This window comes from Aquarana catesbeiana, linkage group LG07 (genome assembly GCF_042186555.1).
Source record: "Aquarana catesbeiana isolate 2022-GZ linkage group LG07, ASM4218655v1, whole genome shotgun sequence".
Lineage (NCBI taxonomy): Eukaryota > Metazoa > Chordata > Amphibia > Anura > Ranidae > Aquarana > Aquarana catesbeiana.
The window spans coordinates 28,843,354-28,868,510 of record NC_133330.1 but is presented as its reverse complement, the minus strand read 5'-3'; the positions used below and the strand labels follow the sequence as shown (position 1 = coordinate 28,868,510).

The 25,157-nt window shown below is 43.8% G+C and overlaps 1 protein-coding gene across 1 annotated transcript in view; it reads right to left on the bottom strand.

The window, feature by feature from the left end:
- Window positions 1-25,157, bottom strand: part of COL7A1 (collagen type VII alpha 1 chain) — a 294,025-nt gene that overhangs the window by 130,272 nt on the left and 138,596 nt on the right. The window contains exons 27-39 of the mRNA XM_073591887.1: window positions 24,639-24,775; window positions 22,222-22,348; window positions 19,361-19,504; window positions 16,543-16,709; window positions 14,627-14,650; window positions 14,340-14,366; window positions 11,813-11,857; window positions 9,330-9,422; window positions 7,467-7,538; window positions 7,335-7,361; window positions 7,201-7,254; window positions 4,309-4,377; window positions 1,951-2,064 (exon numbers count right to left, since the gene is read on the bottom strand). Coding sequence (XP_073447988.1) covers window positions 1,951-2,064; window positions 4,309-4,377; window positions 7,201-7,254; window positions 7,335-7,361; window positions 7,467-7,538; window positions 9,330-9,422; window positions 11,813-11,857; window positions 14,340-14,366; window positions 14,627-14,650; window positions 16,543-16,709; window positions 19,361-19,504; window positions 22,222-22,348; window positions 24,639-24,775 — 1,100 coding nt within the window. The remainder of the gene's footprint in view (window positions 1-1,950; window positions 2,065-4,308; window positions 4,378-7,200; window positions 7,255-7,334; window positions 7,362-7,466; window positions 7,539-9,329; window positions 9,423-11,812; window positions 11,858-14,339; window positions 14,367-14,626; window positions 14,651-16,542; window positions 16,710-19,360; window positions 19,505-22,221; window positions 22,349-24,638; window positions 24,776-25,157) is intronic.

Genomic DNA, 25,157 nt, shown 5'->3' with positions numbered 1-25,157 from the left:
TTTACATCCACCTTAACACATGAGCACTGCAGAACCATTCACTGTCTCCTTCTGCTTCTCACGCTCTTAATATGAGTTCTGGTGTAAAGGGACCGCAGAAGGCTGATACCAGGTCATATTCAATTCTTATTTATAAATCCCCTATATTACCAAAAGTATTGGGACGCCTGCCTTTACACGCACATGAATTTTCATGGCATCCCAGTCTTAGTCCGTAGGGTTCAATATTGGGTTGGCCCACCCTTTGCAGCTATAACAGCTTCAACTCTTCTGGGAAGGCCGTACACAAGGTTTAGGAGTGTTTATGGGAAATTTGACCATTCTTCCAGAAGCGCATATGTGAGGTCAGGCACTGATGTTGGACGAGAAGGCCTGGCCCGCAGTCTCCACTCCAATTTATCCCAAAGGTGTTCTATCAGGTTGAGGTCAGGAATCTGTGCAGGCCGGTCAAGCTCCTCCACCCCAAACTCGCTCATCCATGCCTTTATGGACCTTGCTTTGTGCTCTGGTCCAAATCATTTGGTGGAGGGGGGGATTATTGTGTGCGGTTGTTTTTTAGGGGTTGGGCTTGGCCTCTTAGTTCCAGTGAGGGGAACTCCTTAAGGCATCAGCGTACCAAGACAGTTTGGACAATTTCATGCTTCCCAACTTTGTGGTAACAGTTTGGGGATGGCCCCTTCCTGTTCCAACATGACTGCGCACCAGTGCACAAAGCAAGGTCTATAACGACATGGATGAGCGAGTTTGAGGTAGAGGAACTTGACTGGCCTGCACAGAGTCCTGACCTCCACCCGATAGAACACTTTTGGGATGAATTAGAGCGGAGACTACGAGCCAGGTCTTCTTGTCCAACATCAGTGCCTGACCTCACAAATGGGCTTCTGGAAGAATGATCAAACATTCCCATAGACACACTCCTAAACCTTGTGGACAGCCTTCCCAGAAGAGTTGAAGCTGTTATAGCTGCAAAAGGGTGGACCAACTCAATATTGAACCCTACGGACTTATAGGGCGTACACACGGTCGGACTTTGTTCGGACATTCCGACAACAAAATCCTAGGATTTTTTCCGACGGATGTTGACTCAAACTTGTCTTGCATACACACGGTCACACAAAGTTGTCGGAAAATCCGATCGTTCTAAACGCGGTGACGTAAAACACGTACGTCTGGACTATAAACGGGGCAGTGGCCAATAGCTTTCATCTCTTTATTTATTCTGAGCATGCGTGGCACTTTGTCGGTCGGATTTGTGTACACACGATCGGAATTTCCGACAACGGATTTTGTTGTCGGAAAATTTTATAGCCTGCTCTCAAACTTTGTGTGTCGGAAATTCCGATGGAAAATGTGTGATGGAGCCGACACACGGTCGGAATTTCCGACAACAAGGTCCTATCACACATTTTCCGTCAGGAAAATCCAACCGTGTGTACGAGGCATAAGACTGGGATGCCATTAAAGTTCATGTGCGTGTAAAGGTAGGCGTCCCAATAGTTTGGAATAGTGCATTTAATGGTGTAAAAATGGTTGCACAACTACTTTCACTTTGTGCCTTTTATATCTGTTTAGAGTTGAGTATAAATTATATCAATCAGGGTATCAAATATGTTTTTTATGCACTGTATGTATTTTTTGTATATGTATACTATTGATATTGTGTAATAAAATTTATACTTTTATACTACTGGCTTTATCTGTCTATTAAGGACCCTAAAGGGGTTCCTCACCGTACCTTCGGTACCAGGTGTTTTTTCTATGGGAGTTGAGTTTAAAAAGCAATCAATACCATAAAATGTAACCTTTGTCCTATAAACAATTTGCTTAATGTTTATGAGATGGGAATTTCCTATTGAAGAATCGAAGATGCTGACCTAACGCTTTTAAAATTTGAATCTATTTAAAATGAGATTCCATGCAAGAGCTTTAAGTGACATGCGGGGAACTTACCTTCACAGACTGGCCTGGAACACCTGGAGGTCCGCTCGGTCCCTCTGGCCCTGGAGGTCCTGAATTTCCTGGGATTCCCCTCTGCCCCGGAGTTCCTGCTTGTCCGGGAATTCCCTTGAGGAGAGAAAGATTTATAATGAATGCCGCCATTGTGACAAATCCTGACCAAAGCCTGAGATGGCATTTGCCCGGGGCACTAATGCTTGCAGACTGTCTCTGGTGAATACCCTAACATATATATAGGATTATAATTATTATGTATCTGTACTGCATTATCCTTATATTATATCAAGTGTTGTGTGATATTGTGATGTTTGAGTGATTCACCAAAAATCAAACTTAATGGAAAGATTCACCAATTTTCCAGGCTGATTTTACACAGTTAACAACCCCTGCCACCCCTCTGAAAAGTGACCCCTCAATACCGGCTTGCTTGCTCGATTCCAAAAAAAAAAAAGTGGCAAAAAAAAAAATCAGATCCAAAAAAAGGGGTCATTTGAAGGGTTTTCATACTGTCCTGGCATTTTTGTTTGCTGTGTTTTAGAACTGAAAATATGAGAAGCCTTTTTGTTTTTTAACCACTTGCCTACTGGCCACTTTTACCCCCCTCCTGCCCAGGCCAATTTTCAGCTTCCAGCGCTGTCGCACTTTGAATGACAATTGCGCGGTCATACAACACTGTACCCATGTGAAGTTTTGATCATTTTTTTTCACACAAATAGAACTTCGTTTTGGTGGTATTTAATCACCTCTGGGGTTTTTGTTTTTTTGCTAAACAGACGAAAAAAGACTGAAAATTTTGAAAAAAATAAAAGAAAAATTTTGCATAGCGTGTTGTAAAATTTTGCAAACAGGTAATTTTTCTCCTTCATTGATGGGCACTGATGAGGCTGCACTGATGGCCACTAATAGGGTGCACTGATGGGCACTGATGAGGCGGCAATGGTGGGCACTGATGAGGGGGCACTGATGGACACTGATGATGCTGCACTGATGGACACTGATAAGGCGGCACTGGTGGGCACCGATAAGGAGGCACTGATGGATACTGATAGGCTGCATTGATGGGCACTGATGATGCTGCACTGGTGGGCACTGATGAGGAGGCACTGATGAGGCTGCACTGGTGGGCACTGATAGGTGGCACTGATGAGGTGGCACTGATGGGCACTGATATCCAGCACTGATAGGCAGCCTTGATAGGTGACACCAGTGAAGAGGCACTGATTAGCAGCACTGGTGCGCACTGATTGTCAGCTCTGGTGGGCACTGATAGGTAGCACTGGTGGGCACTGTTGGGACTGCACTGATAATCAGTGTAGATGTCCCTTTCACACAAGCCAGTTATCGGCTCTCCTCTCCTCATGCTGTCAGCGTGAGAAGAGGAAGCTTTCATTGGACACAGCTGACCATGTGGTAAAGGGGCGCTGTGATTGGCCCTCTACCCCGATCTTTGATCAGCTGTGTCCTAAGGACACAGCGATCACAGAGTGTGGTGCCCACGCACCACAACTGGCGTGCCGTGGGCACGATCACGGGAGGATGTCATATGACTCCCTCCCAGAACTGGACAAGCATGCTGTAGCCGTCATTTGGCTATAGCGCAGTTGGCAAGTGGTTATGGAAAAGAAGTGGACCTGTTTGACAATACAACCTATAGGTGCCACATCCCTATTTGTTCACCAAAAACTAATACACACACAAAAATTGGATTTAAGGCATCAAAAGTAACAACAACAAATACAACCTAAATATTAAAATCCATAGTGTTTATTACAAAAAATATTATAGTTTGCATACAATCCAATAAAACCTTTTATTAAAAAAGAAAACCATAAGGAGTTGACAACTTTATAACCACTCTATTATCTAAACATTGCATCAGCTGTCTATATTATAATAGGCACAGTTGTAAATGAACCATTTCAAGAGTGTTTGAATCCAGTGGATATGAACAATAACCCAACGCGTTTCAATCAACTATGTGACCTTCTTCAGGGTGGAATCGTACTCTATATTACTGTATAGAACAATTTTTTGGTCTTATTTTCTTTTATATAAAACAAAAGCTCAGCAATTATTACATGCCATCAAAAGAAAGCTCTAGCTGGCTCAAAAAAATAAAAAAGATATGAAATGAATTTGCATACAGTGTTGCATGATGGAGTAATTGTCAGACAAACTATTACAGCACTGAAAACTGAAAATCGGCCTGCCCAGAGAGAGGGTGTAACACGCTGGTCCTCAAGTGGTTAAAGATGCAAGCTTTTGGGATGCCTTGCAGTGGGTGAAAGCGCCCGGTATTGAAGTGGTTAAGTGACCCTTATATTCCCCACCCCATTAATCAATGACACTTACTGGAGTTCCAGGCTCTCCTTTCCTTCCAGGAACTACTGCCCCACCATTTATTACTTCACCAGGTTCACCCTGTACAAAAAGAAGGCATAATGGCACGTGGTTACACTTAATATGAATGTATATAAGAAGGATTCACAGAGATAACAATGGGGTAGAATGTATATGTTGGAGGTGTGTGTTGCCTATATTTAAATTTAATTTAATAACCAAACTAATTATAGCTGACATTCTGCTATTGTTGGTATACTACACAAGCTAGAAAATAACTAAATAACTGGTCTCTATAAGAAAAAAAAAAACTAACTCTAACCCACACCCTGTCCCTAATTCTTCTGAATCTTTTACATTATGCATTTACTGTATAAGCATTTAACACCTCCAGGCTTTTACTGATGTCAGGAGGGAGTTGCCATTAAAAATCACAGGGCCCTGTACAGCCTAACTGACAGCCCCCCCCCCCCCCCCCCGAATTAAACAAAAAATTAAAACATTTTAAAATTACTTTTTCTCATTTAAAAAAAAAATATTTACAATTTGAAAAATTATTTTTATTTATATTTTAAATTATTTAATTTTTTTTTTTTACAGCGCTGTCGGAGGGGGGGGGGGGGGGGTGGATGAAATATTAGGTGTCTCAACAGACCCCTGACATCTCACCTTTGAGTCAGAGAAAGGAATTGAGGACACAGATTCTTTATTTCCTTTCTCTGCAGCCTCAGTAGCACTGAAGATGAATGAACAGAAAACAGAGGCTCCTATTCATTCATAAACGGAAGCATAGTAAATGCAGTTTAATATGATCAGTTATGAATGAATACAGGAGCGATCAGTACCGATTGCTACTGTGTCCAATTCAGAAAAGGAAGGGGCCGGTAAATGACATATCTATCAGCCCGTTCCCCCACTCTCCATCAAGCTGTATTTTGAAAGACAGTTGTATCGACTCCTCACTGCCATACTTTAACCCCTTGATCCCCGCACTGGTTTACCAGCCCCCAACTGCTAGCGCTAACAAGCCCTAAAAAAAAAAAAAAGTAAAAAAAAACACAAAACAGCCATCTCAGGAATCCAAAGCCCCTTAATAATAACAATGGGGATACAAAAGGCAAGCAACACATTTTAGGGCCAATGATCCCCTCGACCACGGCAGTCTCGCACCGTTGTACCGGCTCCTCTCCTGTATTGCAATTGCTTACACTAATTTCATTGCACACGTGAGGAAGGATTATTGGCTGAGTGAATGCAAAAACTACGTTCACCCTTTTAAACATATTATTAGCCGTGGGAAATCAATTGATGCCTTCGTTTTCAAGTGTCCAACTTTTTTTGCAGACTCATCTACATAGGGGCTGCTTGGTATCATAACCTTCAACCCCCTTCTTTACTAGGACACTGCAGAAAGTGATTCAATCTGGCCACACCCATTGTGAAATTATTAAATTGTAAAACACAAACTTGGACACTTACCCCGAATTGCTGGATGTTGAAGCATATTTATTGTTTGGCGTGGTATCATAGGTATGCACAGCTTGTTGCCTTAAGGTGTGCACCCCAGAGCTCAAACACACATGCGTGTGTATATATTGTCAGTAGGGCAGAGGACGGTGTCAGTCATTTTTTTTTTTTAATTATTATTTTATTATTTTTTACAATTTTTTAAATTTATTTTATTTTTTGATTATTTTTTACAATATTATTTTTTCTACAATTTTTTTAATTTATTTTATTTTTTGATTATTTTTTACAATATTATTTTTTCTAGAATTGTTTTTATTTATTGAATTTTTTAATTATTTTTTACAATATTATTTTTTCTACAAATTTTTTTTATTTATTTTATTTTTTGATTTTTTTTTTACAATATTATTTTTTCTACAATTTGTTTAATTTATTTTATTTTTTTATTATTTTTTACAATATTATTTTTTCTACATTTTTGTAAAATTTTGTTTTTTTTTTTATTATTTTTTACAATATTATTTTTTCCACAATTTTTTTTTTTTTGTATTTACTTTATTTTTTATTTTTTACAATATTATTTTTTCTATAATTTTTTTTTTAGGAGCCCCGTTCGGGGGCTTTGGTGAAATATCAGGGGTCTAAACAAACCCCTGATGTCTCACTTTTGAGACAGAAAAGGGGACTGAGTACAAAGAATCCCCAGTCCTTTTCTCTGCAGCCTCGGCTGCACTTGACAGTGAATGAATAGGGAGTCGACATGTGCGGTTTGTTTCGTTCCGAATTAAAATTCTGACAAATTTTCGTTTTTTAGAATAGTGCCCAATTTAAACGAATAGGAAATAACGAAAAAAAAAAAAATTCGGACGAAACCCAAATTCTAATCGTTTTTGAACACTTTTCGAATTCAACTAGTTTTCCAATTCGAATTTGAAAACTTTTGAAATTCGAATAGTCTTCCAATTTCCAAAGAGAATAAAATAAAATAGAAAATAAAGGAATAGAATAAAAAAAAAAAATTTTTTTTCTATTTTATTCCTTTATTTTTTTTTTCCATTTTATTCTTTTTGGAAATTGGAAAATAATTTGAATTAAAAAACTATTCAAATTTATGTAAATAACAAATTGAAACGAAATAAACTTTTTCGTTCTGCACATGTCTAATGGGAATTGTTCTGTGCTGAGTGGCTTCTTGTTCTTCACAAACTGAATTATAGTAAACAGAGCATCCGGCAGGAGAGGAGACGATGAAAGGCGGCAGTGCTGCAGGGGGGGGGGGCACAGGGGAGGCCGGACTGTAGGGGGAATCGGCGACGCATGCAGTGATTAGGGTGTGCCTAGGCACCCCCGGCACACCCTGTATGCATGCTTATGCGTGGTATATTGACAGCTACAATGTGCTAGTAGCCTGTTACCGTAGCGTGCTCCACTTACCGGAAAGCCTCTCTCTCCTTTGGGGCCAGCGGGCCCTGGACGTCCTGATTCCCCCTACATTGAGACAAAATCCTGGGTTAATGAAGATACTGTGAATCACAACAGCCAATAAGAACCTTCACTGGCATACTCACAACTTCTCCTCTATCTCCTTTAGCCCCCTGAAATAAAAATGCAGGGACATGAGCTTTCAATGTCAATGATCTGTGTACATCAGTGTGTATTGTGCTCATAGCAATCCATGCATTACAATAGGCCAAACTTACCGGTGTTCCCGGAGTGCCAGGATTTCCAGGACGTCCCGGGGTTCCTGGGAGTCCATCATCCCCCGGCTCACCCTACAGGGGATAATATCGTAAGTCAAAGGACTAGACAAAATATAGTTATGGTCTTTATCACAATTCAATTCAATTTACAAGTTTCAAACTGTTTTTTGTTTTTTATATACTTTTTTAATAATTAAATACACTTTAATTGTACAAAAAACATTTAATATAGGGTGCTCCCATAACTCTGGTTTAGCAGAGGATACTGGGTTTTCTTAACAGAGAGCACAGTACTGGCTTTTCAATGTATTTTTTAACTGAAACTCCATATCATGCCATAGAGGGCAGGCAAGGAGGGGTAAGAGTCACTCCACTAATTAATATAGCTGTGTGTGTAATCTGAGCTTCAGCCAGTCAGCCTGTAGAAAATATTATTTATTTCAATGTATCAGTGCGTGAAAAGTACCTCCAAAAAATTTGAAAACCTAATTCCAATTCAGACAGTGGCGGCCGCTCATAAGGGGCGCAGCCCCCCTAATCCATGCGCCCGGCCCCTAATCTACATGCAGGGCACCGGACGCATGGATTCTAATGTTTTTTTTTTTTTTTTTAAGCACATGATTAGAACCTAAGGTTCTTTTTGACTGCAAAAAGGGTGGGCTTGGGGTACAGAGCACTGTGCCCCGAGCCCACCCGCTTGCGTGACATTAGCAAATTACTATTCGCTAATGTCTTCCTGCTTCTCCTCCCGGCCAATCAGGAAGTGGGTCTTGACACCCGATTGGCCGGGAGCCCTAAGACCTGATTGGCTGGGAGGAGCAGCGGCCGCTGGGATTCGGGAGAAGATGCAGCGGGGAATCCTCCGAAGCCGCAACCTGAATGGGGTAAATGCGGGGCTGGCGGGTGGACGACAGCGAGCGAAGCAGCGATCTATTGTGCGATGGGGGCCCCCCCTCGAAAAAAAATTAAGCACCAGCCGCCACTGAATTTAGATTCAGAAGAAATACCCAAATTCTATATTTACACAGAGTTTCCACATGATAGCTGAGGACTTAGGGCTTGGAGAGGGAGGCTTGTAGGAGAAGACACCAGTGTGGTGAAGCTCGCTAAGATTCCAAAGAGCAGGGAGGAGGTGGGGCAGTGGCAAGGAGTATGTAGAGCTACAGATTCTGAAATGTTCTTTTGGAGTGATTGCTGGTGGGATCCACTGAGGAGTGATCACATCGGTGAATACTTGATCAAGATAACGTATTCAGGATATATAAATTGCATACTAGATTTATGACATGTTAGGGGTGGTGGAACCCCCTCACCTGCGCAGCAGACTTTTGAATAAACATTTTTGGTGTATGTTGAACACATACATGCATATGGGTTAAATATTGTTACCACTATTGTATTTTTCAATTTCCGAATTTCCGAAATTCGAAATTTCGGAAATTGGGAAATGGGAAAATTCGAAATTTCGGAAATTCGAAATTTCGGAAATGCAAAATTTCGGAAATGCGAAATTTCGGAGATTCAAAAATTTCGGAAATTAGAAGATTCGAATTTGGAAATTCAAAATTTGGGAAATCCGGAAGTTCGGAAATTCGGAAGTCCGAAAATTTTGGAAATTCAGAATTCAAAAATTCGGAAATTCGGAAAATTGAAAATTCGGAAATTCGAAAATTCGGAAATTCGAAATTCGGACATTCAGAAATTCGAAAATTCAGAAATTTGAAAATCGGAATTTTCGGATTTCCGAATTTTCGAATTTCTGAAAAAGGCAAAAAAACAAATGAAACAAAAATGAAAACGAACACATTTTTTGTCAGTGCACATGTCTACCCTTTAATAGGAGCATAGATATGATTTACTTACAGTTTCTCCTTTCTGTCCTCTTGATGCTGTCCCCTCACCCGAAGGTCCACGGGGCCCAGCAGGACCCGGAGGGCCAGGGGGCCCACTGCGGCCCTGCAAAACAAAAAATCATAATTGTCTTATAGAAACCTGTTTTCTGATGTGTTCTTTATTGACACATGTATCGTAATTTATGGGTTTATATAGTTAAACCTTACAGCATATCCATTCTATACATTTTGTCCATTTTGTATTTTGTTATACTGATTTAGGATAGGGGAGGCTGACATATCCACTTTTTGGAAAAATTCTACATTTAAACATTTTATTAGCTGTTGCTGATTAGCTCAAAGCATAAACCCCTTATTAGCTCATTGGTGGGTAAATGCTACAGTTCCAACCAAAGATATTAACTGTTGTAAAAAACGAAAATGTGCATAGCAGTTCATCCATCGAAAAAACATTTACATTCGTTCTGTGTGAAAGGGACAAAATTAAATGTTCTCGGGCTAAAATACTGCATTATGGCCACTAGATGGAGCTGGAGAGCTCACTTACATCCTGTGATAGTCAGTGCCATCTAGTGGCCATAAGGCCAGTTGCACACGGTGTAATAATTTATAAATGCTTACTCAGGAGCTTGTTGACAGTGTGAAAAGACCCGAGTAATGTTGAGTATAGGCGAGTAAAGGTGTTGAGTATAGACGAGTAAAATTCTTCTTCATTGCCAGTGTTGTAATATACTCATTTATACTCGAGTAAACATCCTTATAGAAAGGTAAACCAAGGTTTTATAATTCACATTTGGTGTGCATTGCAATACATTCAGTCGAACCCAGAGGTGACATGTAGGGTCTTTTAGACCCTGCATGTCTCATTAAAGAGAACCTGTCACCTAAAAATTAGCACATAGGGGACTTTTTTGTCCCCTATGTGATGAAAAAATTAAAGTTAAGAATAAAAAAAAAAAACACACGTACAAATGTAAACACATGCGTCGGGGCGCCTACGCATAAAGATGTACATCGGAGTGAGATCAATAATTCTAGCATAAGACCTCCTCCATAACACCACAAAAATGACCTATAGGGAGCTTTTGAAGATTGGACTATAGAAAATATAGGGTACTGAAGTTTGCCGCAATTTCATGGGTGCACACAAATTTAATCTTTGACATGTTGGGTATCTATTTACTCGGTGTAACCTCGTCTTTTATATTTTACCAAAAATCTGAGTATATTGCACTTGTTTGCCCTAAAATTCATTTTAGTGAGTTTTTTTTCCTGATAGCTTGCATTTCCTAGACCTTTGCGGTAATGTCGTACGACATAAAAAATTGGAATTATCACTATTTTTTTCTTCTAGGGCAGTGATGGCGAACCATGGCACCCAAGATGTTTTGGAACTACATTTCCCATGATGCTCTGGCACTCTGCAGTGTAGTTGAGCATCATGGGAAATGTAGTTCCAAAACACCTGGGGTGCCAAGGTCCACCATCACGGCTCTAGGGTATCTGCTTTCAGAAAATATATCATGTTTGGGGTTTTTTAAACATGTGTGCAAAAAAATGCAAAAACCGCTTTGGCAATGAAAAGGTTTAAACGTTTGTGAAGCTCAACCTTTTTTTAGTTTTGGGTATAGTGTGTAAGTGTTAAAACCCATGTCAGGTTTTTATTGTCGGGAACATGCACAAAAGGTATTAGATCTCCAATTTTTGATATCGGTTATTGTGAATGGCCACTTCATTGGTTAAGCTGAATTGCTTTGGTGAGGCTGCTCCTGTGTACCAAAGTACCCCCCAAAGAAAAGGGGGGTCCTGAGGGAGATCCAAATATGCGAGAATCAGAAAGGGCATGACTAAGGGCACTCTAAATAGATCTCTCACTTTTGAGGCAGAGAAAGGGATTAAGGACACAGATCCCCAATGCTTTAGTTACGAATGAACACAGGAGTGATTGCCACTGATCATTTACTGTGTTCATTCAAGGAAAGGGTTGGTAAACATGACATGTTTGCCAGTCTCTCACTCTCCATCCTGAAACTGAACCCCCTGTGTTCCTGCATCAACTATCACTGCAGGAGGGAGAGGAGAAGCCAGCAGTGCTGGGGTGGGGTATGGGGTCACAGGGGGATCAGAGCTGTGGGGGAAGGAGATTGTGGACAGGCAGGGGGTGATCGAAGTGACGGAGGGGGGAGGGGGCAAGCCCTGAAACCAATCCCCCTGTGGCTCCTCTTGCAGCAGCTGACTGCCGACAGGAGGGACAGGAGGAAGAGAAAGCTGTGCTGAAGGGGGAAGAGGGCGCTGAGCTGTGATTAGAAGCTATTGGAACTGCCTGATACCTAAGGCTGCCTAGGCCACCCTGTTGAACTGATGGGGCCTGGGCCCTGTACAGGAGGGCTGGTACTACCCCCCCTTATCGATAGCCCTGCTGACATATTCCACAAAAACCATATACTGTATATTGTACCTATACAGTGTAACATAATAGAAAGGGACACTTACTGGATCTCCTGCAGGTCCCGCCAATCCTGGACGCCCAGCAACTCCCTGCAAATATGAGTTAGAAAGTACGGATTACCACTGGTCAAAATAAGAGGAATAAAAAGGTGATACGGAAGCTTACAAACATATTAAAGGGCACTTGTAGTACTACAGCAAATAACAAAGTACAAACCTTAAAGAGGAAGTTATCCCAGATGGGTTTTACTTCCTCTTTTGCAAATGAAAAGCATTATGTGACACTTACCTGCAAACGAAGCCCGCGCTGTCCCCTGTGCAGGCCGCGTCCATCTTCACCCCCCTCTTCCCTCCGGGGCCACGGACTTCGACCCTGTGACTGGCCGGAGTTGCGTGACGTCACTCCCGTGCACGCGCGCGGAAGCTGTCAGTCACGGCACACGCTGGGGGAAGAAACGGCACGGTAGTCTGTTTCTTCACAGCACATGCGCCGATGACATCGGTGCACTACAAGTGAAATATCTCCTAAACAGCGCACGTTTAGGAGATATTTCCACTACCTATAGGTAAGCCTTATTCTAGGCTTACCTATAGGTAAAAGTCAACAAAAAGGGTTTACAACCACTTTAAAGGGGTTGTAAAGGCAGAAGGCTTTTTATCCTAATGTAATCTATGCATTAAGATAAAAAAAACCTTCTGTGTGTAGGAGCCCCCCCCCTCCAGCACCCCCTAATTACTTACCCGAGCCCCGTCTCTCTCCAGCGTTGTCCACGAGTTTCTAAGCCATCCGGGAAACTCCTCCCGATTTGCTGAGACACAGCAGCACCGCCATTGGCTCCCGCGGCTGTCTATCAAAGTCAGTCAGTCGATCAGGGGAGAGAGTGGGCGGGGCCGGGTCAGGGCTCTGTGTCTGAATGGACACATGGAGCTGTGACTCGGCTTGGGTGCCCCCATAGAAAGCTGTAGGCTGTGGGGGCACTCGATAGGAGGGAGGGGTCAGGAGCAGCAAAAAAGGACCCAAAAAGAGGAGGATCGGGGCCGCTCTGTGCAAAACCAACTGCACAAAGGAGGTAAGTATGACATGTTTGTTAATTTTCTTTTTTTAAAACAGACTTTACAATCACTTTAAGTTATAAAGGCTTCAATGTATTCTAAAAGGGCAATGTGAAGCCCCCACCTCCTATACCCATTAAGCCCACTTCTATAGAACTTGGATGCTACCACTGCGGCTCAGTAGGGGGCAGGATATGGAAGAATTTGGCTTCACTTGCTATCACATTCTTACATTTTTATAACTCTGCATGATTAGACCCCGTCACAAGGGCGTACTGCAGCGAACACCCGTGACAGGGCCATGTTTTCCCGCATAGGAATGCACAGGTGTTCCGTGCATCCGTGTAAATTGAGATGCCTTTAATGCACGGACACAGCCGCTGCTCCCAATCTGACATCCGCACGGGTGCAGATGCACAGCCCTGAATGCAGACAGTGGGGTTGATTTACTAAAGGCAAATAGACTGTCTAGCCAGTGCAGTTTCTCCAGAGCTTAGTAATTGAGGCGAAGCTTCACTTTGCATAGAATATACCCCAATCACGTAAAAAGAAAACAAAAAAAACAAAAAAAAACAGCACATGATTGAATGATGGAAGTCAGAAGGGGCGGGCCCGTCCATTAAGGGCGCATGGGCGTCGCCCCCCCTGTCCATCGGCTCCTCCCCTATCCATGCACCCTTTCAGTACACCAGCGCATGGATTCCAATCCAATCTGTTTCTTTGAAGCACCGATTAGAGCCAGAGGCTCTAATAGGCTTCTATACAGGGTGGGCTCGGGTCGCAGAGAGTGCGCTCCGAGCCCATCCAGGTGTGTTACAACTGCGAATCAATATTTGCTGTTGTAACACTGATCCTCCTCCCGGCCAATCAGGAAGCGGGTTTTGACACCTGTCACCCGATTGGCTGAAAGGGCAGGCGATCCTTTTGGACGAAAAAGAAATAAAGAAAAGAGGGCGCACCTGCCTTGTGCATTATCCTTTGATGAGTTTATTATAAAAATAAATTAAAAACTACTCACAAGCATGTGAAAGAAAACCGCAATGTGACAGCCTTAAACTGATGGCAATCGGTCTGATATCGACAGTCTCCAGGTGATCCAGGTGAGAAGGACATGAGAAACACTGCTGGCTGACGCGTTTCGAAGGGATACCTTCTTCCTCAGAGCCTGGCAGTGCTACCTTCTTCATCTACTTAAATACATATGCGATGCATCCTATGGATGCCCATATGTATTTAAGTAGATAACACAATGGCGGTACCCAGAAGCAGTCTGGGGGCTTTTGTATGATTACACAAGAGAGGCTTTTACAGAAAAATAACATGCATGAAATATGTTAAACGCACATACTGTATAATCTTCTAGGAAGTTTTCTGTTTAAATGAATAGTCTGATGACCCCTTAATGGGGGGAAGATACCAATACACAGTCTACCTGTCTATGCTCCGCCTACAAAGCTTTAAAAATTAAAGTACAGGTCCTCTTTAACGTAGACGTAATTACTAATGTCTTTGTACTTACCGGCTCACCCTTTGGCCCTCTTTCACCCTAAAACAGAGAAAATATATAAGTTATTAGCATTGTGATTATAACAAACGATGTTCTTTTTCTATAATTACTCCAGGGGTGGGCAGGGTTGATAAGGCTTTGGTTGCAATATGAAGCGCTGCTCAGAAGTAGCAAGGTGTACACCGCCAAAAAAATGTAAATCGTGTTCAGTAAAACCAGCTTTGCCGAAGGGGGGGGGGGGTCTGATTTAAGTGATGCAGTTAAGTCTTCAATTCACATTAAGTGATTCATCATCTTACCTGCGGGCATACTGTGCACTGCTCCTAAGCAAAGAGAAAAGGAACATCTTGAATGAGAAGAAATAGACGATTAAATGTATATTACTATATAAAGAACTGTTCTAGGACATGAGATGGACTCATTTTTTAAAGTTCCCTCCATAACCGCATATACAACACTTGTTTTACAGATTGTCCCAGTTCAGTTGGAAAGTTAGAAGTGAAAGAAAATGTAGGAGTTTAAGTTTACTGATTAATAAAGCACAACAATGGGACACTATTCCTCCCACTGACACCAACAATGGGACACTATTCCTCCCACTGATACCAACAATGGGACACTATTCCTCCCACTGATGCCAATGATGGGACACTATTCCTCCCACTGATACCAATGATGGGACACTATTCCTCCCACTGATACCAACAATGGGACACTATTCCTCCCACTGATGCCAATGATGGGACACTATTCCTCCCACTGACACCAACAATGGGACACTATTCCTCCCACTGATGCCAATGATGGGACACTATTCCTCCCACTGATACCAACAATGGGACACTATTCCTCCCACTGATGCCAATGATGGGACACTATTCCTCCCACTGACACCAACAATGGGACACTATTCCTACCACTGATACCAACGATGGGACACTATTCCTCCCACTGACGCCAATGATGGGACACTATTCCTCCCACTGACGCCAATGATGGGACACTATTCCTCCCACTGATGCCAATGATGGGGCACTATTCCTCCCACTGATACCAATGATGGGACACTATTCCTTCCACTGACACCAATGATGAGTCACTATTCTTTCCACTGACACCAACAATGTGACAATATTCCTCCCACTGACACCAATGATGGGGTACTAGTCCTTCCACTGAGACCAATGATGGGGCGTTATTTCTCCAACTAACACCAATGATAAGTCACCATTCCTCCCGCTGACATCAATGATGGGGCACTATTCCTTCCACTGACACCAATGATGGGGCACAATTCCTTCCACTGACACCAATGATGGGGCACTATTCCTTCCACTGACACCAATGATGGAGCACTATACCTTCCACTGACACCAATGACGGGGCACTATTCCTCCCACTGATACGAATGATGGGGCACTATTCCTCTCAATGACATCCATGATGGGGCACTATTCCTTCCACTGGCACCAGTGATGGAGGACTATTTTTCCCACTGACACCAACAGTTGGGCATATGTCCTTCCACTGACACCAACAATAGGGCACTATTCCTCCCAAAGACACCAATGATAGGGCACTATTCCTCTCACTGACAACAATGATGGGGAACTATTCATACCACTGACACCAAAGAGGAGGCATTATTTCTCTCACTAATACCAATGATGGGGCACTATTCCAGAACCTACTGACCCCAGGCACTATGGAATTTTTATACTCCCACTGATGCTGGGACAGTTTCTACTCCCACTTACCATAGTCTGGCTCCCCTAAAATCTGAAGGACAGTAAACTGGCCCTTTGTTTAGGAAGTTTGGAGACCCCCGCTCTAAAGTATATGGACAGCTGAACTTTATTATCAGGGATTACTAAATAGTAGCACAATAATTGAACTATGGCATTGAAGAAAATTATCTCAGCCTAAAAAAGTAAGGCCATGTCCATGCTACATTGGGTTGAGAACGCACATACTGTATATATATATATATATCCTCCGGTTTGGAGGGGGGCCCAGAACAAATGCCCTGTTTATGCCCAACTGCCCTGGTAGAATCAAGGAAATATTTTTAATAAAATCAGCTACAATGTAATGTAAAGTAAGAACTATTACAATGTTCAGCAGTAACAATACAGGACAAGGGGAAGGCTTCCTCTCCAGTACCCTACTTTCTTTAAACAAGGGCCGATCACTAGATTGGAATGTAGTTTCTTACCTGTGATTGAGAGACCGAGCAAATGGCCTCAGCTAAGGGATCTGCCAGGCTGTTCATGTTGGCCGCCTCTTCGGTGAAAAACACATTCTGAGCGCTCTGGCCGGTGACAATCCTACGCAGCTGTTCCTGGTCAGCCTCATTCATCCCTACCGCCAGCACTCGGATCCCTGAGAAATCCAAAGTCATGGTCAGTCAAATGGTCAGGAGTGGCACTGCAACTACGTGACAGCTACATATCCCATGATGCTCCTCTGGTTGACCTAAGCTGACCACATTAGGGCCAACTGATGGCCTTCTAAGGATCTTACTCATCCCACCACCTTTCCACCCAGCTCCTCTAATATTTGTAGTCTTTATCTGCTTTAGCCCAGAATTAGAGGGATAATGAGACATTATGTAATTGGCCCAGTTAAGCCTAGTACACACGATCAGAAAATCGAATGCAAAATACCGCTTTCGAAGCGTTCGTCCGATAATCTGATCATTAGTACACAGCTTTCGAGAGCCGATCACAACAGTTTGTTCAAAGTTATCCAAAGGCACAAATGGGAAGAATTTTCTCGAACGATACCAGATCGTGCGATTTTCATATATCCGATTGCTGACCTCCTCACGTAGCAGTACGGTGGCAGAGCAGCTCTCCTGTGCGTCACGTACCTAGTATGTGATCTGGGAGTTCCAGGTAGGGGGCACGCGACGTGGCTGTGCTGTGATTAGACACAGCACAAGCTGATCAGCGGGTGTCGGCCAATGGATGTCCGCCAGAACCCACTGATCGGCGAGGAGAGACACAGAACAGAGCTCTGCCTATGTAAACAAGCAGAGCTCTGTTCTGTCAGCAGGGATGTGCTGGATTTTGTTTCCCTGCAGGGAATAAAATCCACCACATCCCTTAGTAAAAACAGCACACATAGTAAAGACAAAAACACTGATTAGGCACACATTTAACCCTTTGATCGCCCCAGGTAGAGAAGACATAGTGCAGCATGCATGGAAGCAATTGAATAATAAAAAGCCAGCTACTCACAAGGGAGTAAAGGAACAGCGCTTTGTAGATCATAGTGGTCCCGCTCTGTAAACCCGTGGTCAGTCCCGATGCACCCACATCTGTGTGTCCTGCAGGCGGCTTGTGTAGATGGTAACCAGCATAAGCAGCTCAGTCCAGGCAGTGGAGGACGCTGACAGCTCAGGGCAGGGCTGGACTGGGACAAAAATTTGGCCCTGGACTTCCTCATGACTGGCCCACTTTAATTTTGAGTGTCCCCAACAGCGTCTCCCTTACATCAGAGTGTCCCCAACAGCGTCCTCCTTACATCAGAGTGTCCCCAACAGCGTCCCCCTTACATCAGTGTCCCCAACAGCGTCCCCCTTACATCAGAGTGTCCCCAACATCAGAGTGTCCCCAACAGCGTCCCCCTTACATCAGAGTGTCCCAATCAGCAGCTCCCTTCACAGAGAGTCCCCACCAGCAGCCCACTTCACATAGCAGTCCCCACCAGCAGCCCACTTTACATCAGAGTCCCCACCAGCAGCTCCCTTCACATCAGAGTCCCCACCAGCAGCCCACTTCACATAGCAGTCCCCACCAGCAGCCCACTTCACATCACAGTCCCCATCAGAGAGCCCCCATCAGCAGCCCTTCACATCAGTGTGTCCTCCCTCTCCTCCCCCTCCCACATGTACTCACCGTTTTGAAGGCAGCTTCTCGTTCCTCTCTCCAGTCATGTGATAACAAGTGATAGGGGAGAGAGGAAGGAAAGTCTGCCGTTGGTCTATCTCCCCCTGCAGGCTGGAGGGAGCATAACGCCTAATGGAAGGAAGCTTCTCCTCCTGACAGGAGTGAAATTGCGATCACTCACTGTCAGAGAGGAGCGGCTCCAGGACTGCACCTGACTGGCCCACTGAGCCATCAGCCCACCGGGAATCTCCCGGTAGTCCCTATGGCCAGTACAGGCCTGGCTCAGGGATGACGTCACTTCCGGAGGGGGAGGCGGCTTCACGTTCGGAGCATGCGTGCTCCTTCTTCAGGCCAACCCTTTGATCGCCCTGGATGTTTAACCCTCTTCCCAGCCAGTGTCATTAGTACAGTGACAGCGCATATTTTTAGCACTGGTCACTGTATTAGTGTCACTGGTTTCCACAAAATGTCAAAAGTGTTGATTAGTGTCAGATTGTCCACCGCAATATTGCAGTCATGCTATAAGTCGCTGGGACAGAGCGGCTGTGTCTATGCAGTCACTGTGTTCCAATAGACATGAATGGGACAGCTGGCACTGGGATGCACAGACCACCTGTGCATCCCCGTGCTGGTTTAAAATGGCTCTGCATAGGCGCATGTAATCGCCCCATGTGAATGGGGCCTTTCTCTGCACTACACACAGCTGAACATAGTAGTGGGGAGCAAAGGGAAGGCAAGCATATAGAGCTGGTGGGGCCACCATTAATGCAAACAAACATTTTTGCTTTGCCTTGAAGTAACGTTCTTGACAACCAACTGCAGGAGGCAGTTTCCAAATTTGACTTGAAGGTGTATAACCACCGCACTTGTCTTCCTACTAAACTTAAATTAAATAAATTCTGTTCTAAGAGTGGGTACAGTAGGATGAGTTTCCAAATCTGCATCTACTTGTTGGGAATTGATTGTTAATGTCCTACACAGGGAACCCATACATAGATAACAAAAAACTGAAACAGAAAGTGCCCATGACTTGGTATTGGATAAGTGTTTGTGTCATTTTTTAGGAGAACAGCAGAAGACTTCTTAATAGATGAAACAAAGGTGAAAACAGGCGTTTTTAGGTAATATTAAATTCCTTACCGGCAGCCTTGATAGCGTTCGATGCCTGCGACACGTCATCTGAGGATGGTCCATCCGCCAAGAGTACCAAAACCCCGGGCACGTTCTGTCTTCTCCCATAAACCGGGGAGAACAGATAGTTCCTGGCAAAGTCTATGGCTCCACCTGGAGATTAAATGTAAGGTACAGAAATAACGGATACATGTTCCACATGGAATAACAGCTAACATCAATACATGGCAATATGTGTAATACTGAATAATAAGACTAAATACAGAACCGATCTCTCCCATGGAAAAAATAATGCCCCGTACACACGATTTTCCGACAACAAATGTTGGATGTGAGCTTGTTGGCGGTAGGTCCGACCATGTGTATGCTCCATCGAACATTTGTTGGCGGGCTTTCCGCCAACAAATGTTGGCTAGCAGGTTCTCAAATTTTCCGCCAACAAATTTTTGTTGTGGGACTTTCCGATCGTGTATACACAAGTCCATCGGACAAACGTCCACACATGCTCGGAATCAGAGGCGTAGCTTGAAGCTTGTAGGCCCCGATGCAAAAGTTGACCTGGCCCCTGGGCTGTTCTCACCCATTCTCACCCACTCTCCATTCAGGAAATGGCTCACAGCTTGTCCCCAGCCAATGAGAACGGAGGGGTGTGGACCGTGGAAGGCAAAGTGGAAGCCCAGTACTGAAGCGTGGCTGTGACACCCTTCGGCAGATCGGAGCTGGACTTTGTGGAGGATATGATAACATGATAGGGAGGCTGCAGGGCCCCCCTGGAGCTAGGGGTGGGGTTACGATTGTGACCCCTGCAACCCCTTATGCTACGCCCATGCTCGGAATCAAGTACGAGCCAGAAGCTCTCGGTCTTGTAAAACTAGAGTTCAGAATGTAGTCTTGTACGTCACTACGTTCGTAATTGTTGGCCAACATTTGTGTGACCGTGTGTATGCAAGACAAGTTGGAGCCAACATCCTTCGAACAAAAATCCACAATTTGGTTGTCGGAAGGTCAGATCGTGTGTACGGGGCATAAGTCTTAGTACCGTGCATAAAACAAGAATCTACACATTGTGACTTCTTAGGAAAAGTAAGTGGTGGTTGATCCCTAAGCTATAAAATTAAAAGTAACAGTGTGATCGGATCGAAGTTCCCAGTGGTCCAGACGGTATTGCAAGGTGGCTAACGCCTTTAACCATTGCTGTTTTTAGCTCTATTAAAATTGTTTTTGGTAATGCACAAGGTCGGTGCGCCTTCCCTTTTTTTCTTATATGCCTACACTGACGTGACGCCCTAGCCTGAACCTGTATACAGGTCTAGCTGGAGTAGCCCACTGGACTATATATTGCTTTTATAACTTTTTCCCTGAACTTTTTTAAGCTCTGTTTGTTTTATATTGACACCCCCCCAGAAGTTGCACTAAGCCAGAGGTTTCAAACTGGCGTCCCTCCAGCTGTTGCGGGACTACAAGTCCCATGAGGCATTGCAAGGCTGACATTTACAAGCATGACTCCCACAGGCAGAGAAATGATGGGACTTGTAGTTCCACAACAGCTGGAGGGCCGCCAGTTTGAGACCCCTGCACTAAGCGCTCCAAAGCACATCTGTATAACCTTATATACAGTTTACTGATCCAGCATGGCTTGTTCCACTACTCTCTGATAAGACACACACTTAGTGGCGGCCGGTGGAATTTTTTTTTTTGGGGTGGGGGGTGTCGGTGGCGTACTGTTTGCCGCCCCCCCCCCCCTGTCGGTCGGTGGGGCGGTCAGTTTCACTTACCCCATCGCGGCTTGCTTCCCATGCTCGGCAGCGGCCTTCCATTCCCCTGCTCTTCATGGGTCTCCACGGCAGCGGTGGCTTCTGTTTCCTCCCTCCTTCTCGGTGGCCAATCGGGAGTCTTCTCTTTTCGGCCAATCGGGAGTCTTCTCTTTTCGGCCAATCACAAAACGGGTCTCACACCCACTTCTGATTGGCCGGATTGAGGATCAGTGTTACAGCAGAGCATGTTTATTCACTGTTATAACACCTGGGTGGGGTCATGGTGCAATGCTTTGAGCTCCGAGTCCACCCCATTTTGAATGCTATTAGAGCCTCTGGCTCTAATCAGGTGCTTCAAAAAAGGTGCTTCAAAAAAACACCCCTGCCACTGTAATTCAGGCGCCCGACAACTGAATAGGGGGTGGCTGTGGCGGCCATGGATAGATTCATGCTATGCATGAATCGATGCATTATTCAAATAGGGGGTGGCAAGGATAGAAGGGGCAGTGCCCCCAGTGGACGGGCCACCACTGCACACACTGTCACTTTCTATACAGATTACTGATCCATCACCGCTTCCTCCTCCACTATCTGAGAAGACACACAGGGGTTGATTTACTGAGAACAAAGAGGGACTGGCAGGAACACCGGGGGTTTCACACAAAAGGAAGCCATACAAAGAGAACAGGAGACTTTCTCATACAAGAGGGACATCTACTAGCAAAAGTATGTAAACATAGGACACCCCCCCCCCCCTTTAAATGAGAATTGTACATGCAAAAATGATTAGTTAAACCCACAAGTGTTTTTTTTCTTACCACTACTATTCCTTTATATTGGCTTGTGGAATTTACAAATGCAGCAATTTAGAAATTGGATGAAGTGTTTGGCACTGGGAAACTTTTTGAAAGATAAAAAGTACATTTTATATACAGCTGTATAGATCAGACCAAAATGAGGGACAAATGAGGCGGAATGCGGGACAGAGGGACTTTGCTCCAAATCAGGGACAGTCCCTTAAAATCCGGGACAGTTGAAAGCTATGCATATCAGGAATATGAAATGTTGGGTTTACATTTAAGTTGCTTCTGTAACTTTTTTTTGGCTACTTCTTACCGATAGCAGTTCCACTTGGATCGGTAAAAGGGATGTTTTGGACTTGCTGTAGGACTGTTCTGAGCTCGCTGGATCTGTTCAGTAGCACAGAGGCCCTCTGTCGGAAACTGTAAGAGCCCACAGACACCTATAGAAAATAATGACACACAACAGATTGGAACAATTTTATAGACCATAAACGAAGACGATATAGAAAAACACAGCCAGCAAGTGACAGGACAAGCTTCAACCTTATCAATAGCTTGATGCAGGAAAGAAATCTAAGAGTTGTATTAATAAGGAAAACCTCTAGGTGGTGCTATATGATTGTTTCCAAAAAAAAAAAATACAGTGGAACCTTGGATTACGAACATAATCCGTTCCAGGAGAATACTTGTAATTCAAAGCACTTGCATATCTAAGCGAGTTTCCCCATAGAAGTCAATGGAAACGAAAATAATTCGTTATGCAGTGACTTCTATTTCATGCAATACCAAATGTGACCAGAGGTGGGGGGTCGCCGGACAGCATTGGAAATACTCGGGGACAGCTCAGCTGAACTCGGAAAGCCTTGGAAAGGCTCGGAAACACTCGGGAACGGAGTATTTCTGAGTGCTTCCGAGTATTTCCCAACGGCTCCGAACCGTTCCGAGTGTCACCGGTGCCCCCGCACCTCTGGCCAAATGAGGTACTGCACACCCCATTAGCTTGAATTCTGCTCGTTTTGTGAGACAACACTCGCAAACCGAGTCAGAATTAAAAAAAAATAGTTGCTCGTTTTTAAAAAAACGCTCGTTAACCGCGCTACTCGTAAACCAAGGTTCCACTGTACAAGAAATCTGCAGATTCCAAAGAAGATCTAAAAAAAGATTCCCTTCAGTCTTGCACAGTTGTGTAGGCTCCTCTCCTGTACTAAAACTGCTTATACTGATTTCACTACATTGCAAGCTTCTCACAATGTGCATTAGAAGCTGCAGCAAGTCATCTAGAGCCCGCCTCATTCCCTGGCTGGAGGACATCAGCATCATCTCTAGATCTTTCCTCCCAGGCCTGATTGTCTTTGGCCTACTGCTTTCATTCTTTGGGTTTTGGTTCCTTCAATCATAGAGGCTCAGCATCCCATGTGGACATTGCCTATTGCACTTTGCATGCTAATGCAGCCTGCTTAGGAACGCCCACTCCGCCCATCAAGGCATTTTGATATTTGAATAACTCCTCCCAAGAGCCAGCCCATGTACAGCACCCTGCTGACCAGCAGGGTGCTTGACCAACCATGATCTGCCTGCATTGCATAGAGAAATGTGGAGACCAAAATGACATCTCTGGGTCTAAAATAAGGTACAGGCAGTCCCCCAGTTACGAACCTCCGACTTGCGAACGACTCTATGTACGAACGGGAGGCAGCGTGCCGTTCTGCGCATTCGCGGCCACTTTGACGGCGGGCACCTCGGAAAACATCAGAAAATGACGTCTGCGCATGCGCGGCTACTTGACAGAACATCGGAAAGCATCGGAAAACGACGATTTTGCCGTTCTGCGCATACACTTCCGACTTACGTACATTTCTGACTTAAGAACAAACCGGCAGTCCCTAACCCGTTCGTAACTCGGGGACTGCCTGTATGGAAGAAAGATGGAGAGATTTTATTAAACTATTTCCTTAGCATTTTAATGAGCAGGGAAAGGAAGTTTTATTCTAAGCGCTTTTTTATCAACTAAAATGTGAGTCTATTTCCTCCTTTTTTATTAATAAATTACTTCTGATTTAAAAGGAATTACACTATGTACCTACTTCCTTTTCATAAATGTATCCCATTGGAGAAACGATCCATGCCACTGTTGGAGTTGGTCTTCTGGTTGGAGGTCGTGTTCCGTGTAACAGTTCCCCTTGGGTGTGTAGCCCTACAAGCCTGATTGACCCATTGGGTGTACACCCACTTGGGTTCAATCGTTCCGGTAAGCCTTTTGACTCTCTGGTGGTGGATCACTTATCATTAAGTTTGCGCACGTTTTTCCATGTCACACTGTTACCCAGTTCAAGTGTCAGTTATTTTGAATCACGTTTTGGATATTTATAATTTATTGTTTGGTTCACCTTTCCAAACATTAATGACTTGTACCCCTTCTCTTTGGATATTATTATTGGACATTTTTCACATAACTCCTATTTGCACATTTTTGGTGATATGACCTTCAGTGTATCATTTTTATTCTTCGTTTATTACACTTGTATATTTTAGAGTTTACTTATATAAATTTATACATATATATTTATAGACTGTTTGTATTGTCTTGAGTTCATTCTCGGACCATCTGTGTGCACTTTTTCATGTATATGTACACTATTTCATATATATATTTCAGTTAACTTTAAGATTAATTTTGAGTGCTGCACTTCTCTTCCACATTATCTTGTAAAATGTCAGCTACCAAGTTACCTGGGTGGCATTTGATCCAAGAGGTCCAACTGAGGAGATCACTCGAGAAAGGAATTGTTTAATTGCCTCTTCATTAAACTGGTTGTCCTGTGTGGTGTGCACCAAGAAGACAATGTCCAACCTTCCATTTCCACAAACTGTACAAGAAACGGGTCATCAGTTAGAAGATTTCATGTTATCCTGTACACAGTCTCAGCTACTTCTACCTCCTGGAGACTCTATTAATGAGATCTATGAGACTCCCAATAATCTATGAGTGAGTTCTTGGGTTTGTACACCTATCTACACCATCTATTTGCTGAGTTCCCAGCTCTGTAACCTGCTGTGCCCATTATGAGGGGTTCCCACCATCTTTGTGCTGAGTTCCCAAGTCTGTACACCTGCTGTACCCATTATGAGAGATTCCCACCATCCCTGTGCTGAGTTCCCAGGATCTGCTGTACCCATCATGAGGAGTTAATTTTGTTTATTGAAAAATCCTACAAACAACAACTTATATACAATAAAACCATAATAAAT